This window comes from Haplochromis burtoni, unplaced genomic scaffold (assembly GCF_018398535.1).
Source record: "Haplochromis burtoni strain Fernald_Lab_line unplaced genomic scaffold, NCSU_Asbu1 Contig_1, whole genome shotgun sequence".
NCBI lineage: Eukaryota > Metazoa > Chordata > Actinopteri > Cichliformes > Cichlidae > Haplochromis > Haplochromis burtoni.
Genome location: NW_024582362.1, coordinates 933476 through 953244, shown reverse-complemented (window position 1 = coordinate 953244; position 19769 = coordinate 933476). Strand labels below are relative to the sequence as shown.

At 39.9% G+C, this 19769-nt stretch overlaps 1 protein-coding gene across 1 annotated transcript in view; it reads left to right on the top strand.

Annotated features, from left to right (window-relative positions):
* The window catches only part of LOC102301958 (sodium/hydrogen exchanger 9), a 62120-nt gene that overhangs the window by 40151 nt on the left and 2200 nt on the right, over positions 1-19769 (top strand). Inside the window, exons 13-14 of the mRNA XM_005912340.2 lie at positions 11321-11366; positions 12792-12847. Coding sequence (XP_005912402.1) covers positions 11321-11366; positions 12792-12847 — 102 coding nt within the window. The remainder of the gene's footprint in view (positions 1-11320; positions 11367-12791; positions 12848-19769) is intronic.

Sequence of the window (19769 nt, the reverse complement as noted above, 5' to 3'; positions counted from 1 at the left end):
TATATATAAAAAAGCTGGACTTTTTTTTCCAGTACAGTTCGCCACAAGGCTAAAACCTAACCATTTGATCCGAAATCTGCACTCTTAGTCCCAACTGTTATTTCTAGAGTCAGGAAATCATCACCCAGAGAGAGGACAAAAGTGCTGGTCAAATGTGGACTCCCAATACACAGATGAGGAAAGAAGGAAAAATGTATTGTTTCAGCAGATAGAAGGGAGCTGAGTGTCTGTGTGGGGTGGTGGCTAGAGACAGAGAGCGAAATGGATGCAGACTAACTCACTGAGAGACAATCAAGTGAAACGGGAGAATGAGTGCTGGGAACATGGTCGTTTATTCGGCCTCGAAAGCCTCCGAGCATTGGCACTGCACAAATCAAGCCCATACAATCAAATCTTCATTGAAGGCATCTGTGCGAACCAACCAGCACATAGCTATGGGTGACACTTCACCACAGAAATGTGGGTTTGTGTGTATGTGTGCCCAGCATCTGAGTGTACAGCCTCCTGACTGTTAGACCCCTGCCCCAAGGCAGAACCAGAGGAAAAGGAGAACAGTCTTGGCAGCCATTGAGTGCGCCATCTGTTCCCGTGGATGTGGTCAGTCTGAATTAGACCCTTCTGTATCTCTTGCACGCTCAAACACACACACAGAGATAAACAATCCCGTCTTGTTTCTGCTTGCTTTCTCATCTACTGTATTTCATGGGGCACAGTACATCTGGCTGTCCAGGCTGCCACGGCCCCCTGGCCATGTGTCTGGACTTCTGTTCAGAGGGTCCGTGGTTTCAGGGGGAGCAAAGGCAAAAAAAAAAAAGAAAAAGAAAGGAAGGGTTGGGGCTGGGGAGGACTCATATCGATTCATACCCGCCAGCAACGCGCCAAGAAACTGCTTTCATAATCCTCCCTCTTAAATAATTCACCACTCGCCCTCAAAATTTCATCAGCACCTACATATAGAGAACAATCTCCCCCACAGCAGCAGGAGCAGCAGCATTTTGAGGAAGGTAGAGGATGATGAGGCAGCAGATGAGTGAGCAGGTGGAAGATAGCCTGTTGATAATATCCCTGTCAAAACCCAGAATCAGCTATCGCAGGCCACTTGTGTGGCTGCAACACATTCATCTGTGCATCTCCAGACATGACAGTATACCAGTTTTTGAGACGTGCGATTTATCAGGTACATTTGACTAATGTTCAGACCAGCTGGCTGCAGTCGTAGGAGACAAATTTTACATTGTACAGCCGGCATTATGGAGCAAAGTACTCTATACTGAATAATCTAAAAGCAGAGTGCTGTTAACCATTCAACCATTCCTACAGTCGCCTCTGCAGTGGAAAGAAACAAGCCCATTTCCCTGGGCAACATATAAAATACAAAACAGGATGAAGTTATTGGAATTGCTTTGTCAAGTTAGTCTTGTTACCAGTGGTTTCTTTCTCTGAGATTCTCCTGATGTATTTAGGTGGTGTCGGCAGACATCACCCTTGATCCTCAACAAGAAAGAGATGGCAGCATCCAAATACGACAACCAAAGATTAAGACATCCCCTTAGAGCCTGCCGTGGCTCAAAAGAAGGCACTTGATCTCATATCCTTGAGGGTAGTTTGGCAGGAGTGAGAACAGGAAGGAAGGAGAAATCAAGACATGCTAAAGGGGTTGTTCTGCCCCAAAGGTATGAATGATGTAGCAGTTGCCGGCAAATGCCACTAGACTAGTAACAGACTTATTGAAAGATTAATAAATTTGTGATTAAATCTGGTTTGATTTCCCTGATGCCAACGCGGTGACTTGTCAGCAGTAATGCAAGAGGCGAATAATATATTTTCAATCACTTTGTAAGTTATTAACAGTCATTATTCAAGTTGATGTCATAAAGCAGTTCAGCCTTCAGCATGAACCCAGCTCAATATCTGAGCATCTTTACTTTTTACTTCTTTACTTACTTCACAAAAACTCACAGCCACTAGTAGTTCTTGCCAAACTCACCTTTAACTTTCTTTAGCATTGATAATATTATCACTATGCATGTAGACCCTCTAAGACTAAAATAAACATTGTTAAAAACGAATTCATGTTGGATTTGTGCAGTATTGGGATGTTACGTTGCATCCTTTTGGACAGTTACTGTCCCGCAAAGTCCACGAGACTAAATTTAGTTTCCTTATGACATGCTGAGACATGCAGGTGGACAGCAAGAGGGGAAATTAATTCTGTACAATAATAATATCTTTGGCTCGCACAGGCTTCTCCACTCCCAGCCATCTTTGGATACCTCCAGCAACTCAGCTGGCTACAAAGCTAAAAACGCTCCTTCCTGCTGAAGTGACACTGTTTCACACCGTGCACAGAAATACTGACATTCAGTAATAATATTCTTTGTTGTTTTTTACATTGCTTTGTATATAATATGATACACAGCAGGATCTAGATAGAAGATGGCATTGTGCTATGGTTAACTTGTTCTAAGATGAGAAAATAAATAGTCAAAAATACATATAAATATAAATTTCCTACTACGTTATATTGAACAATTGTTATTTTTCCAACATTTCATTTATTTGATAGTGCCTACACTTTCTTTTACACTCAAAACAGCTGAAACATAAGCTATAATGGATTTATCTAACAAAGTAGTTTGAGCAGAAAGCACCTTTGTAACTGATCACATGTAATACTACTGATCATGATCCTGAGTTTTATACTCAGGATTTTGAGTACTTAGTTTGTATCCCCTAGTTTAGGATTTACAATATTTTATTATTAGTGGTATTATTACTGTTTTTATTTTGTTAATCATGATTAGGGTTTATATCTCATTCCACACTACTAATGTTAGGTTGCTACATATATGTGTGTGTAGTCTGTGTATTGGTTAGTTACTTTGTAACCCTTTGTCTTGTTATCTAGATTCGATTCACCTGTGCGTACATATGGACTTTGGGCATTTCTCTGCCTAAAATAAAGTATGCATTTGAGTCCTCGACCTCACAATTCATGACAATTACAGCCAGCAGCCACTTAAATTAGTTTTTCACAAACTCAAATAAAATGAGAGAAATTTCCATCGATCCATTTTCTTTCACTTATTCACGATAGAATACAGAAAAATATCAAATGAGGGGACAAATTGAAGGTCATTTTGAATTTGATGGCAGTAATACTTCTCAAAAAGTTGGGACATGGCCACTGTGTAGCATCCACTCTTCTTCTTCTTCCCTTCAGCCCATAAACATCTGAGGAGACCTGCAGCTGGACCTTTTGGAGATGACTGTTGTCCCGTTTTTGTCTGATATGTCATTCAATCCAAGGTCTTCCCTGAAAATGACATCATCTAGATGGGAGCATGTGTTGTTCTGAAACCTGTGTATACCTTTCAGTATCAGTGGTGTCTTTCTAGATAGAAACTAATGCAAGATGATGAGATACTCGACCATTGTTTTTGGACTTTTGGTTGTTGTTGCAGATTTGTGATCCTCTGCCCATCTTTATTTCTGAGAAAATCTGCTTCTCTAAGAAGCTCTTTTTATACGCAGTCATGTTACTGACCTGCTGCTATTTAACCTAATGGATTGCAAAATGTACCTCCAGCTCTTTCTTTTTTTTTAGCACCACTTACTTTTCCAGCCTTTTGTTGCCCTAGTCCCAACTTTTTCAAGACGTGTTGCTGTCAAATTCAAAATGAGCTAATGTTTAACAAACAGTAGTAAAATTTCTCAATTTAAACATTTGATACGTTTTTATACATTCTATTGTGAATAAAATGAGTGTTTGTGAGACTTGTAAATGATTGCGTTTTGTTTGTGTTAACATTTTACACATGATGCCAACTTTTTTGGAATTGGGGTTGTAATTGGTGAGGTTTAGAGTTGCTAGTAGGTGGTAATGTTACTTAGGGTGGTAGATGTTTTCCCCTATTACCAGTCCTTAGAGAAATACGTGCAGCTGATTGCTGTGGCGTTATTGTGTTGTTGTTGGAAGACTAGACTGCTATTAATCTCCTAATCTCATCTGTGCAAAAATGTGATGAAGTAATATTTTCAGAATGTCTGTATTTTCTGTTATTGCACAGCACACATTCACATGTATGACCGTAAACAGACGTTTTGATTGATTCTTTAATTCGTCAGACTGAATATAAACATAAAAGTTCAAACCAAGCATCAAAATGGGGAAGAAAATCGATCTAAGTGACTTTGAATTTGGTTATTAGAGCCAGATGGGCTGGTTTGAGTATTTCAGAAGCTGCTGATCTACTCGTATTTTCACACACAACCGTCTCTAGTGTCTGAAAAAGAGAAAATAGCCAGTGAGCAGTAGTTGACTTGGAAAAAATTTGTTGTTAATACCAGAGGTCAGAAGAGAATGGCCGGGTGCCATTCCTGTCAGCGAAGAACAGGAAACTGAGGCTACAATTCACACAAAATTGGACAACAGATTGGAAAGACATGGCCCGGTCTGATGAGTGTTGGTTACTGCTGCAACATTCAGATGGTGGAGTGCATGCCTTGTATCAGCAGTCCAGGCTGTAGGGTCTTTACCACACAATATAAAGCGCCTTGAGGCGAAAATTGAATTGAACTAAATTGCTGGTGGTATAATGAGGGATTATCTCTTGAATCCCTTAGTACCAGTTGAGTATGAGTATTGTTGCACACCACTATTGCATTATGGCCACAGTGTACCCATTTTCTGTGGCACGCAAACTATGTCACAAAACTCAGACAATCTCGAACTCAAAGGACAATGAGTTCACTGCCCTCAAGTTGCCTCCACAGTCACCAGATCTCAATCCAGTGGAGCACCTTTTGGGATTTGGTGCAATGGGAGATTCATATCATACAGCAACTGACTGATGCTAACATGTCAATGTGAACCAAAATCTCTGGGGAATGCTTCCAGCGTCATGTCGAATCTATCTAATCTCTGAATTAAGGCATTTTTGAAGGCAAATGGGTTTAGCTATCACTTCTCAGGCAGATTATTTAAATTTTTAGTTGATTAAAGTCTTCTGTCTACATGAAATGCAAATTAAATGCATAAAAAATACAGCCCAAGTTATAACAAATGTATTTTAAAAATGGGAAAATTCCATTGCAATGACTGTGCTAAATCTGTGAGTAATTTGCTCAAGGTTCTGACTAGCCAAAACGTCCAACTTGGTATTACATATCCAGAGTTATTTCTGGCCATCGATATCTCATAGCTCAGTTCAAACAACAGAAAAGATAACATAATATTTGGACATCTGCTGAGTGGGTGATCATTCATCAGTGAGCAAAATGGCAGAGCATATAAAAAGTTTTGCCTGGTTAGATGAGATAAGAAGAGGACAACAAACGAACCGTGCACTTATGTAAATGCTTTGCGCATCCCGCTAATATCTTCAGTACACGTGCATCTCAGGCACACGCGTCCCTCTACACTCCCCTGCCAGTTTTATTTTTACACCAGCTCAAGTGATTTGAAATTTAGGTGAAAGCACATTCTGGGTCTTTGTAGATCGACCTACATATTACAGTCGAGGACTTGGTCATTTATGACGCTTTGTTTTGCTAGACTGCAGTATCAGGAAGGGAAATTTGTGTTCCAGTTTTATGTCCTTATCCACAGCAGAGTCATAACACTGAGCGATACAGGGCTCGGCCATGACCGCGTGAACTTATCTGTCTTAAAGCTTGGAAAGACATTATGTTCTATTGTCCACATCCAAGATTGCAGTATCTTGCACAATATTTAATGTCTTAAACAGTCGCGCTTGACTGTTCAGGCACTTGAAGGTTTCATTTTGTGCATAGTTGTGAAGCTGATCGCACTGCAGAGCTCACGGTGGGGTGCTAGAGTTTTGTGGGTGTGAGAGAGCTCTTGGCTCGACTTTCTCACGACATCTGCAGTTCAAGTTCAGGATTTTGTTTCAGATAACGTGTGATTGTGGTTAGTCATCGCATATCGATAACTTCAGTGTTATTCTTCGGCAGCTCCTGCAGCCCGCAAGGTTTTTTAAATTCACATTGCTAGCAAAGTATAAATGCCATGTAAGGATCAGGCGAATATATTTACACGTCTTATGAAGTCATAATCATGTGTGTCATTGTGTTTACTTACACGTAATGCTCGCACAGTGAGAGGGGGGCACGTCTTTAATTTAATCTTTGCTTTACTTGAACTGCTGCTTTTTTTTATTGTCAGTGCCAAGCCTACACTACATTGAAATCTTAAAACCAGCCTATGAGTCATTGCAGGTATTGATGTCTGCACTGTTTGGGGATTTTATTTTATAGTCATATACGTCCTTTTTGCGATATAACCCGTATAACCTGTAGCATCTACTCACTTTTACTGATGAATTAACTGTAGTGCAAGAAATTATTTGTTATTCAAATACACACATGTACATGTATTTTGCTTCCGTTGAGCTTGCAGTCGCCTTTATATGATATGGCGTATGTAACAGCATCTGTACACTTACATTCAATACTTTATTTAAAGTGCTCTGTTTTCTGGAAGTACTCTGTAGTTATGATTGGGGGTAAAGTGTGTTTGCTGTAGCTGGAAAGTCTGTGGGGCAGAATTTAAACCCAGAAAATATCCTCGCGTATGTGTCAGCTTTGGTTCCAGGCTCTGTTCCTGAGAGCTGTCAAATATGATATCAGTGTGTCCCCGGTGAGAAGAACAGCCAAATGGGATTTTCAAACAGGAAACTGGAAGGATGAGCTTTCCTCTTGTCCATACTCACAGTATAGTGCAAACACAGTCCCTGTGAGATTCTGCCTCTTTGTCTTTGTCTCGCCCCCTCCCTATTTCGATTTTCTTCCGTGTTTTCCTTATCCCCTGCCTCTCTCTCGGAGCAGTGAAAAAAAGAACTTGTACATCGCCTGCGCAGCACAAGGGAGGAGTGCTGTAACTTAATTTACCCTGCCTGCTAAGTATTTCATCCTTGAGCTCTTGAACTTAAAAAGAAGCTTATTTGATTGTTCTTAACTTAAGCTTCCAATTATATCTCATTTTCTTTTCCTTAATAAACAATTGCAAGTCGTTTTTTGGGGGGCAAAATCTCCGCCAAACACATTGAGACACTACCTGTAGACTCCCCCCAGTGTATAAATGAGGTATACATGCAAAGCAGTTGTAGTCTCTCAGGGGGCTTCATGTTCAGTGTGCCTGCAAGACAGTGAGCTCAGCTTTATCAGCCCATTACTGTCAGCTAGAGTGATAACAGTCCAATGGAGACGCGGGCACATATACATTTGCGCGTACACATTCCTACCGCGTACTTCGTCATTGCCCAAGGCCAAGTTATTTCGCTCTTCCACTTCTCTCTCAGGCACAGTGGAAGTATTAACTTGTAAGGAGATATTTATGAGTGTGCGAGGGTGCTTTCTGCTGTGTAATTCCAGCTTTTATGTATGGCTGCGCAAGATAAGGTAAAGAAAAGAAGTTCGTTCTCTTACATAAAATAACTCAGGCCTAAAAGCATGCTGTTATTAATAGCAATGTTCCCCAAAAGAACCGGCTGAGTCGTCAAGTAAGGGCCCCGTACAAAGTGTTGTGTCATCCTGGAATATGTCCAGAGATGTTTGAGGAGCACTGGAGCTTATTGCAACACATGATTGTATCAGCACATAAAAAGGCCACTGATTTTGTACAATGCTGAGGACTTGCACAACAGGAGCACCAACTCTGTCTTACAATCTTGCCAGATTGCAGGAGATCGAGTTGCTCCTCGGTGAATTTCTTTTTGACTGACTTTTATTGCATGGGATGTGATTTCCTTACAGAATGGGGGTAACTCTGCCTCATTTGGAGAAACAAGTGGGCCATGGGAGGATCGCATATTCCTGTGGAGGCTCATTACAAAAGTATCTATGACTCAGCTCTCGTCTGCGCCCCTATTTTCCTGTAGTAGATATAAATTTATGCAAAGTTTACACGCGTTTCCTCCTCTGTTGCGCTTTCTTTTCTCTCCCGCTGCGTTCCCCTGGCTGTCCACTTTAATTCATTTACAGAGTTATTCATGTGAACTCACAGTCACAGGGTAGTTAGTTTGGACTTGATTTGTCTGAATCCCAGTGCACTGACTGTTAAGGTAACAGTGCACAGGGTGCGTATCAATTTGAAAAGCAAGGCCGTGAAAGGACACCGGCTCACAAACGCCCACTGCCTTGTTATCTCCTTGTTCCGCTCTTGCATTGGGATTGAGTGAGAGCCCCACATAACTGTTTTTCCATTCTCTTTTATGTCTCTCCCTCTTTGTCTGTCTCTGGCTGTCTTGTCCTATCTTTCACTCACTCTCCCTGCCTCTCACACACACTCTCCAACATAGCATCCACTCATTCTGACACTGTCAGCAAAGATATTCTTCCGTCATACTCAAGAAACTCAAAACTACTTTTTTTGTTGTTGTTGTTGTTTTTTGCTGCACTCGCCATCTCCTCTTTGCTCACACCCGCAGCTTTCTCTTCTCGTTCGCTTCCCTTGCAACATATCTGCCCTTTCCTCTTTCTTTCAGCTCAGCGACAGAGCCTGTCGCCACAGAATGCATTCCACCAGCTGAAGGGGATGCGTCACATGCAGTGCAGGCTGCATGTGCCTGTCACAGCCTGCCCCATCCACAAGGTTCTTCCACAGCCCTAAAATAAATTGTTCCATTTTAGCCCTTGCATGATAAAAGCAGTTCTCAGGGAATTTAAGAATAATTCAGCACAAATTTGATCTCAGTTCCCTTTCTGTTCCTGTTGAGAGAAAGAATTGATCCACGTGGTGGTGAGAAAATAGAGGAGAGAGAGATGGTGGTGAGAAAGAAGAACGAGGATTGAGAGAAGGTGAGAGGTGGTGATGACAGGAAGAGCGATCTGAGAGAGTGAAATGGATATTGAAACGCTAAAAGGGGAGACAAATTAGCAAAGAGAAGATGAAGTGGGGTTGGATGACAAAGGGGAAAGAAAGGGTAGAGACGATAGCGATATGAAAAATGTTACATTAAAAAGAAGAGGAGAACGACGGCTGGGGTTAAGTGATGTAAGGTAAAAACTGATGATGTGATAGAAGCTGTGATTAATCATATGAGGCTAGCTACACACAGGCCTGATTACTCCCAGATCTGTTAAATCAAGAAATCACTTAAATAGCACCTATGTGACAAAGTGATGTAAGCTAAAAGATCTCAAATAGCAACACATCAAGCCACAGTCTAAAGAAACAGATCAGAAAGAAAATAATTGACATCTGTCAGTCTGGAAAGGAATAATTATTCATATTTAGGGGTTCGTGATTACAGTGTACCAGAGTGAGAACATTATCCACAAATGGAGAAAATTTGAAACACTGATGAAACTTCCCAGGAGTGGCCGGTTTATCCAAATTACTCGATGACGCCTCCAGGAGGTCACAAAAGAACCCAGAACAGCATCTAAAGAAATGCAAACCTCACTTTCCTTAGTTAAGGACTTTTTAAAAAATATTCTGTGGACTGATGAGAAACTTGACTCCCTTTACATCTGCTGTAAAACTAGCACAGCATTTCATAAAAACAACATCAAGCCAACAGTTAAACATGGTAGCGGTAGTGTGATGGTTTGGGGCTGCTTTGTTGTGTCCGTACATGAACAAGTTGGTATGACTGATGCAACCACGAATTCAGCTCTCTACCAGCAACTCCTGAAGGAGAGTCCAGCCATCAGTTTGTGCCCTGAAGCTCAAGCGCGCTTGCAGCAGGACAATGTTGGGAAACGCACCAGCAAGTCCACCTCTGAATGGATTCAAAGGGTTTTGGAGTGGCATAGATAAAGTCGAGATTTAAATCAGATCGAGGTGCTTGGGCATGAACTTAACAAGCCGTTCATGCTCGAAAAACTCTCCAAATTAAAACAATTCTGCAAAGAAGAGTAGGCCAAAAATTCCTTTACGGTGATGTGAAAAACTCATTGCCAGTTATCACAAATGCTTGATTGTAGTTCTTGCTGCCGAGAGCAACATAACCAGTTATTAGATTTAGGGGACAATTATTTTTTTTCACATAGGGTCAAGTAGGTTTGGACAGCTTCTTTCTCTCGACAAATGAAATCATCATTTAAAAATTGCACGTTGTGTTTACTCGGGTTATCGTTATATTAGACCCTTTAGATTTATTAGGTGACAAAGAGAGAAAACTCTGTAATAGGATATGCTACCAGCGTATATCAGGTGAGACAACAAATACATTCACGTCCAGATTTTTCTTTATGACAGTTTCAAACCACAGCATCTGTGTCACACTGAGGCACAAAGCAGCCTCCACTGCACTGTAGAAAATACAAAGACTAAGCTGAAATTCGAGAAGCAAAAACAAGATGAGCAGTCATCTGAGAGGGAGAAACTGAAGCACAGTCAAGACAAACATTGACAAAGAGATGGATTATGGAAGAATGGCTGCCAAGACACAATCTGTACAACCATTCGCAGAGCTGTAATGCTCTGATGAGAATCTCCTGTCTTTTGTGTTATTGCACTGCATTCTTAGTAAAAGGCTTTAGTATAGCACACTAAAAAAAAAAGCAAAAGCACACATACACACACAAATGCACAGAAGGCTATTTCAAAATGTCCCGAGCAGTAATGCCAGGCTATTAGAGTTAACTGCTGACCTGCAGGAACAAGAATCGACAGCCATCTCCCTCCCTGCATCTCTTTAAGCCCCCAGTCTACTGATGGTGCTGCTGGTGCACTGTTTTGTGCAGTCGTATATATGTAGATGATTGCAGGTGGTACGTCGTTATATCAAGATTTTCACCATTTGGCTTTAAGAAAGTCTGACAGTTTTAGGCTTAAAAGCAGCAAATGCAACGCACACTCTGAAATAACACTCTCATTGCGAGACGAAGTGGCTCATGGGGACTGTGTCAGGCTGTTGTTGAGTCACTGTAGCAGCCAGTCGGCCTCTCCTCCCTGCCCTGTCGCAGCAAAGTGGGGTCCACACACCTTGACAGGATAATAACAGCAGCCGCGCATGATATCAAGCATAATTGCGTCGCTGTTTGTCATTTATCAAAGGTTTACCCAGCTGACATTTTCCCAGTGTGATGTGGAAGATGAGGCTGATTTTGATGAAACTGTTTGAAAGGTCATGTTCAGAACTAAACCGTGTTACGGGACTGACTGTCACCTTCCCTGCTAAGCTGCATGCAGCATTAGACTATTCAAACGGGATTGGAGATTTTCTCCAATACCTTTGTTCTATTCTTATAGAGCAAAAGCATCTGAGAATTCTTCTTCTTATTGGAAATTCTTATTATTATTGCACAGTGAGTCAGGATTTCACTGTACTTCTATTTTAATTCACTCTAGAGTGGGGGTGGATCCAGATGAAAACCAGGAGGACCGCATTTTTGAGGTAAGCGCAGTTGTTTCTACTATAGATAAATCTTTTTTCTAAATTCACTATATTTATTCATCCTCTTGTTTTTCTTTCTGGGATCAAATTTTGCCTTTTTTAATAGAAATGTTTATCAGCTTCCTTCTTTATGCACCACATATTATGTGACTGTCAAATAACTGGATTCGTCTAAATATTCCAAATTGATCCTTTTTTTAATCGGTGCTTTCTAAATCCTTCTCAGCACAATTTGTATTGATGTGCAGGCATCGCTTCTCCAATCCCATTTAGAAGATTGTATATTAGTGCCACTGTTTATCGATGGGTTACGGCAAGTTAATTGTCATTCCATGTGCTTTAACATGCTGAAGCTTGAACATCATTGCAGTCTGTTTACGAATTTATCTGATTTGTTTCAGGGGGCTACTCTAGTTAGAAAGAGTGCCCATTAAACTTAAGAAAATAATGCTGCCAAGAATATGCTCAACGCCAAAAAAAACAAGTATTGGCCCAACAGCTTCTAATATTGACTGTCACACAGTCACTTACATTTCACTGTGTTACAAGAAGTGATTCTGCCTACATACGCATTGTGTCGCACTGGAAGCAGCAAGCTTCGCTGAACATGTGAGAGAGGGCAGTCACATGACTATAAAACTTCGAGTGTTTTTGTGGTCAACACATTCTTCTTTCACACTATTTCTTATTTAAATATTGAGAACTGTACATTATAGGGATTTACTAATATGTATAATTTCTGCAAATATTATACTTACAGCATATCCTTCCATCCTCTCCTACTGACACATAATGGGCGTCCAGCCTTTAATCTTGGGTCTGCTGTTTATTTTAAGACCACATGGCATTAAAGTGAAGAACACTTCAAGAGGAAATGCGGTTTCGCTTTTGCTTTGAGTGATGGTCTGCGCAATATCCAGAACAGAGCACAACAGAGGCCCTCTGAGTGTCGCCTTTTGTTGTGCATACACCCACCCTGCCATCGCTGCTTCCCAGCAGCTCGCCATTCACTCTCTTATTTGAACTGACGATTATCTGCACGCTATGAATGGGACAAGGTCTGGGCATCTCTCTGGTATCAAGCGGCCAAATAGATAGTGTGGCCAAGTAAAGCTGGAGGAGGATCCCAGTGGGGAGACGAGCTTTTTTATTTCTTTTTTTATGGAAACAGTTGAATGCATGCAAGACCAGAGCAGTTGTTCTTACTGTAATGAGGAGGGATCTCTATTGGTAGTTCAGTTTTTGGGAATAGGATTTTCCCTTTATTAGGTCTGACCCTCTTGTTCAAGCTGTGGTCATGTGATATGGCCCTGCTGACCATGCACAGGTGCAGGTTTTCGGCATTTCCATCAAGCACCGTATACAGCCCACGGCAGACGGGCTTTGTTTGTCGGCGAGTAACATTGGTTCTCTTCTGGTTTACAGATTGCTACAGAGAGGCCAGACACAACACAGGGCCTGTGGCACTCTCTCGACTACAAGTATCCTTTCACTGCTTTTTTCTCCAAAGCACTCTCACATCTGCTTGCACTCACAATAATTAACGCAGCGCTCTGTGGAGCCCTACTGTTCTGTGAGTATAAGAAAAAAATAGTGCTTCATTACATAGACTTTGAAGAAAGACCCTTATCTATCAGGACAAACAGAAAGTTCAGAAAGAACGTGTGTGGCCTGCTAGCAAACATACACTGTGTATGACCTCCTTTGTGCAGCTATATTAGGACCATTTGCACACATGCTCTCATTGTAGTTTCCCTGATATAAACGATTCTTTAGGATGCATTTATCTAAGAGGCTCTTCATTTTCAAGTCAACTTTTAAACACGATTATCCATGTGACTTCTCTCATGTGACAGTTCTCAGCAATCACTTCTTATGAATATCGTGACTATTAAAAGAGTACTCCAACAATGCACTCCTTTTCCAGATAGAAAAGCAGCAAATATTATATTATATCTAAAATCTAATATTTAAATTATTTATAATTCATTTCTGTGGACCAAAACTCCACAGTCTTTGCTCCGTGCAAGAATACATTTTGTACATTCCTTTGCCGTTATTAAATAAATTCACAGGTTGCATTCAGAAATTTACTCCATTGTTCACCTTTATTTTATTTTGCAACAATCTGGAAATTATATATATTTGCATTTGGTAAAGGTTGATGTTCTTGTCTGTAGCAACAATAAATAAAGGGCCAGTCAGCTATAGTGACTGTCTGAGGATAACAAAATCTGGCCAGGACCTCTAAAGTTCATTTCCAAAGCAAACAGTTTGCTTCTCTGTCAGTCTTTATTCTAAACAAAGTTAAGGGTTTACTAGCTGCAAACTTATTCTGTGGGAATGGTGTTGAACTTCCCTCCCCAACTGCACAATAGTATGTGTTATTTCCCAAAGTGCTTAACTATTGCCGCCTCTGTTGGTGTTAACAACGTGGTAAGATGTTCTTGTAAGCAGAGAGTGTAGTTGGAGAAGGAAAACAGTTGTACTCTTTGCAGGAAGATTTCACGAGGATTGCATTAAGTTTAAGCTAATTGAATTTTGCTCCCTAATGACTTCATGACCTGGTGCTTGGTAAGGAGCACATCATCTTACTTTATGGGCTTTATCTCTTCTGCAAAACAGTGCAATGTTGGATTGATGGCATCATCATTAAGAATAGTCATTTAATGCGTAATTGAGCTTTTGTTTGTTTTTGGGGGGCGGTTTGTGCTTTTTAATTGAATGAGAGTGCAGAAATGGCATTATCCCGGCTACGTAGCTGACCTTTGATTATGAAACAAATCAGGCTACAAGGTTAATACTATTTTGGCAGCATGCAAAATATATTTAAATACATTTTTTTATACCGGCACCCATGAAAATGAATGGGTGAGTGTGTTCAAACATGACTGATAGTTTAATACAGAGTTTTTTCCCTTCTTCTCTTTGATGTAACTTACATTAAAGCAGGAAGAGTTATAAATAACATAAGTAACTCCTAAACACTCAAAAGGGTTATATAATTATCTATTTAAATTTTATAGGGATATCTAAGAATATGAAATAAATGTTTCTCAAAAGTTTGTCTCTTCTTTACTGATCTCACAGAAAGAGATCAAAAAGGAAAGGAAGGTCCCTGTGTCCCTCCTTTCCTGAAAAGTCATGGTCCACTCATAACTATTAAAATAAGTAGTATAAAGTGTGTGTGTAGTCTGTGTTCTTGTTACGTCTTGAGACACATTGAAACAGTAGCCTGAGACTGTGAGGTATTAAATGTGTTACTCATGAACAGTGAGAGCTGGTATGTGTAGTTCTGAAACCAGATACGACGAGAGAGGGTAGATCTGACTGTAAAACTGCATATTGGCTAACAGTAACAAGCTACACCCTGAGATTAGATTAAACAAACATGTTTAACTATGTATGGCCTAAAATTAGTAATTATCTTTGCAGTAAAATAACCGTTTTCTAATAATTGAAAAGAACATTAAAAGAATATTAAATTGAAATAAAAGGGACCTGTCGTTTGAAGGTGTACAAATTAAATTCTTACCACCAAACACCACATCGCTGATCCAGCCGATGGATCAAGGCATTATTCTCACATTTAAGGTGCTTTATATGTAAAACACCTTGCACCACCTGCCTTTGGATGTACATAAAATAATAAAATAAACATGCTTTCTAATTGATGGTTTTTCACCTATCACAGGGGTCCTGGAACGTAACCCTCACGATAATAGAGGGAATAATTATTTTATACTGCCCAGGGTTTTTTTGAAAAACTGATCATTTTTGGATAAGGGGATAGAGTGCTAAGTTATCAGCTAATGCTAACAGGTTTTGTTAGCAAGGCACATTAATATAATACAGCAGTCTATGGAAAAAGAGCTAATGCTAGAATTTCAATCACCAAAAAGAGAGCTCAAACTTTGTGCATATGCCACTGATAACATTAACAATGTAGGAAGTCCTGACTGATCTATCAAATGTTGCTGATATTACAGCAATATTTTTATGTATACGTATGTAATATCAATATTATGATATTACATATCTTTTTTTTAATCTGATAAACAAAAATTTAAAAACCAAAGAAGAGATGCGAGAAACACCCTTCAGCCATGTTGTCTGTCGGTCTTGCATAGATTGCGCAGCAGATTTTGAAAAAATTATGCAATTTCGCAGCAGCACACATTTAGCAGATGTTTAAACCCTCAAGTATTGGTCTTAAAATTCCTTTACTGGTTGAGCTCTGACTAAATTCATTTCATGTAAACAAGTGTAAACGGGGTCATTTTTGCTAACATTTCAATAAGTCTGTCTTAAGTTTTAGTCTTGGAAAATCATTTCAAAGGAGTTCATTGTGACATATTATCCACCAGTGTGTGAATGTGAGAGTGAATGAATAGTGGTATTGTAAAGCGCTTTGGGTGCCTTGAAAAGCGCTGTATAAATCCAATCCATTATTATTATTATTATTATTATTATTATTATTATTATTATTATTATTATTATTATTATTATATTTTACTCTGAGAACTGTTTTTAACAGGCAGTATTGGTTTATATTTCAGACAGATTAGAAACCATAAAGTTTGTAAAGGTTGTAATTAAATTCAAATACATGTTCAGGCTACTAAACCACAAAACACAAGCAAGGTGGATGTGGTTGAGTGTACTGAGAAATTCTCTGATCTCATTAGGACATATTTCCGTTTTGTTTATGTGAAATGGTTTCTTCTTTCTAGTTTTGCAGCTTCCATTTAAATGTTTAAGACATATTTAGATGTTAAATATTGACTTGAGAATGAGCAGTGGGTTAATTTGATAAAGAATTATATTCACTGACCAAATTTTAAATAATAGTAATCTACTGTCTCTGTCTTATGCAATAGCTTCACCAGTAGCCTTGTGACAGACTGTTCTTCACTATTTTTAAAGAGCCAGCTAGCCAGTCCCTACATGTGCTAGCATGCTAACATTTGTATGATATGTCTGCTGGTTGCAACACACGATTAAAAGCCAAAAAACAGCACGAACTGTACTCCTGCCATGGCTATATTTAAAGCTTATAATATTGGGTTAACTTGCACATTTTAACAGACTGTGTGTTTTTACCAGACCTCGTGTATATATCATGGGTTTTTGGAATCATGTAAAGCATGCAAATATGACAGCGGGCGAGAAAAGAGGAGATGAGAGAAGCAGGATGAAAGGCCCGACCAATGTATCCTATTGATGAGGAGGAAAAACATATTCTGAAGGTGCTTTGAAGTGGACCAGGTGAGAGGAGCCTCAGCCGGAATCCTGCTGCCAGGTAATTGAGCCTCAACTTGGCTCACCATCTGCATCATTGAGGCACACTGCTGCTTCCTTAACTGTTTCCCCGTCAGCCTGGCTTTAGGGTTCATAAGGACAAGCACTCATTCTGGGGGACATCAAAGCCTGTTTGATCTTTCCAGCTGAATTGGTTTGCATACTGTGGCGTTAGCCCAGCAACCACATGTTTTTGTTTTGGATCTGGAATCCCAGAAGCCACCCATGTCTTCTCCCATGTTAAAGAAGTACAATGCCGTTAATTACATGGGTGTTCCGTGGCTTGAAAATCAAGTCTAGGCGTGTTACCCATATTTTTAGCATTACAAGGATAAACAATACCATACAACAAAGAAGCACCAAGTAGAGCATAGTGGCACCCACTGTAAATATCTCCTCCTTACATTTTGATCTTATGTAAGACGTGTATACGTATTCATTATGCAATGCAATCAAAATCTGCAATCATGGAAATTCCCATGTCTTTAGGAGAATAAGCAGTACTGAGAACAGTGGGTGTATCAGTGGAAGGGGCTAACAAAAGGCCATGCATCTCATGGCCTTTAATGAAGGAGGCCAATTCAACTCAGTCCTCTGAGCTACAAATGTACAGTAATTGTACTGTCAGTAAGGTATATTTTGACGTTTCACACTCCTGTGTGCTTTTGTACTCTCTGTTGTAGATGCTGCTGTCTAACAAAGTTATCTCTTCCAGGTTGGATGAGTCACTGACAGATAAACTTAGGGATATGTTATCAACTCAGTTTAAAAAGAAAAAACACAAAGCACAAACTGCCAAGGCAGCTCATCCTCTTTCTCTTGACAATATTTTCTTTAAAGATAAAACAAAAATAAAAAACTTTTCATGACAGCTTGACCCTATTTGACCTTGAAGAAGAGGTCAGAGGTCCAAAGTAATACACATATTGAATTCCCTATATGCCTATATGTTCTCAATGCAAACAATGGTGGTAAGAAACATAGTTTTAAATAACTCTATATAACATTATCATCACTTTGGAATTCAGATTGAGGTCAGAGGTTAAATGTGACATGATATTTTACATTTTTATACAGTATTTCTATGTCGACAGTACACACCACACTTGTGAGATACTTCCTAATTTATAAGCCTTTTTGTCATTTTTCTACCTATGAATAAATAAATAAATAAATAAGTGGGCCTTGAAGTACTTGGTGGATGTACATGAAATTTTAATGGATTGTTAACTGGACCCCACTCTTCACCCCTACAAAGTTTTATCAGAATACTGTGCATTGGTGTTGAGAGTGTGATGAGTTAGGGTAACTGCAACTTCTGTCTGTTCTCTTGTTTCCTCACTAGTTGTACCACTGGACGTTTTTGTTTATTAATTGATTCGCATTTCATGTGTAATCATTAAGGCTGCCTGTAACAGCGCTTGTATTGGACATTTCCGACCACAGCGTTTGCTTAAATGTTAAAATACTGGTAAAACAATGGGAAAGTTTGTCACACAAGTTATAAACAGGCTATTTACAACCAATTTCTTAAATAGCATAAGTAACTTACGTTAGATAAAAACAGTGTGTTGTTGTTGGAGACGTTTTGCGTGCTATGTTCTAGACCATTTCTTAGAATGACTTGCTGAAATCTGTGTTGGTTTCCTGGCAAACATAGCATGAAAAGATTTCATGAAGCCCGTGAAAAGCAGCAAGCATTTAACCAAACCACACTAACCTGCTTTGTAGTTTCTGAACTCTAGTAGCTGATCACATGTATTATACCTCTAATACTTGCCCTAACTCATGAAAGGTCAGTAAAAGGTTACCTGCGGGTTGTGCAGCGTGGGACTTGTGCTTGCTGTGATGGTGGCTGAAGCAGCAGTTGGTCTTCTACCCCCACATAACTACTCAGCATCTTTTCACACACACACACACACACACACACACACACACGCACACACATATAATCTGACACCATTGTGTAGCAGAAAGCAGAACCAGCAGTTATAATTACCATCACTGTCGAGTATCATGCCAGCATGGAACAGGAGGACGCAGTGCCAACAGGAAGACAACTCACTCAGGCACATCCCAAGGAAGACATTATTCTCTCCTTTTCTCCCTCCTTAGACCCCTCCCCCCTTTTCCCCTTGTTTCTCATTTGAGACATTTTATGAATAAATCCTGTTAGCTGCCAGAATGGTGCTTATAATTTCAACCTCTTGCACATTTTCAACAACAGAAGCCGAATGGCGAGAGCTGGTACCAATTTCCATATTAGATTATTTTCCACTTACCCTTGTTCTTTTGTTCGCATGCCAGAGGACTGTGCACTTGTGTGCCACATTAGTCCCACATTACTCATAAAAGGCAGTGAGGTACAAAGGTTGACACTGATGGCACTGGTAAAATAGGAATTTGTCCGTTTTTTTGTTGTTTTTTTTCCCCTCCAAAGCAAAAATTGAGGAAAGTATGACCCCTTGCAGAAAGGTGATTATAAATTAGATGCTAGCAGAGGGCTCCGAAATGTCACAAACATACTCACCTCCACTTTTCAGACCAGAGCTTATAAATATGCCACTGTTATTGTTTAGTAACCACCTGCCACCTGCACCGCTTCGCTTCCACCGTCTCCTCTCAACGCTGATCAAAAATCAAAATGCACATATCTGCACTTTATCACATTTATAAGGCATTTGTGACCTTGCCTCTAGTTTCAATCAAATGCAAGGCTGACCCAGTTTGCTGAAACTAGATAACGACCCATTTGCTACCTTTCCTTTTTTTTTTTCTTGAGCAAATTATTTTTATCTCGATTTTGGCTCTCATGCAACATCCCCTCCTGGAAAATCTCTCTGTGTTGCATGGGAGCTTTTATTCCTTAAGACAACAACTCAGCTGACAAAAGCTATGTATATTAAATATGCTAACAGCTTAAGAATCTGGAACAAAAATAGCTCAAGTACCTAAAGCTTGAATGACTAATATCCCAGCTCTCTGCAGTGTGCCATCTTCAAAACGGAAGGCCAACTGCACTGAATGCCAGTAAGCTGACAGTGACCTCATAAGGGAAATAATACACTTTCATAATTTTTTTTTATTGCTTTGAGCACAAGG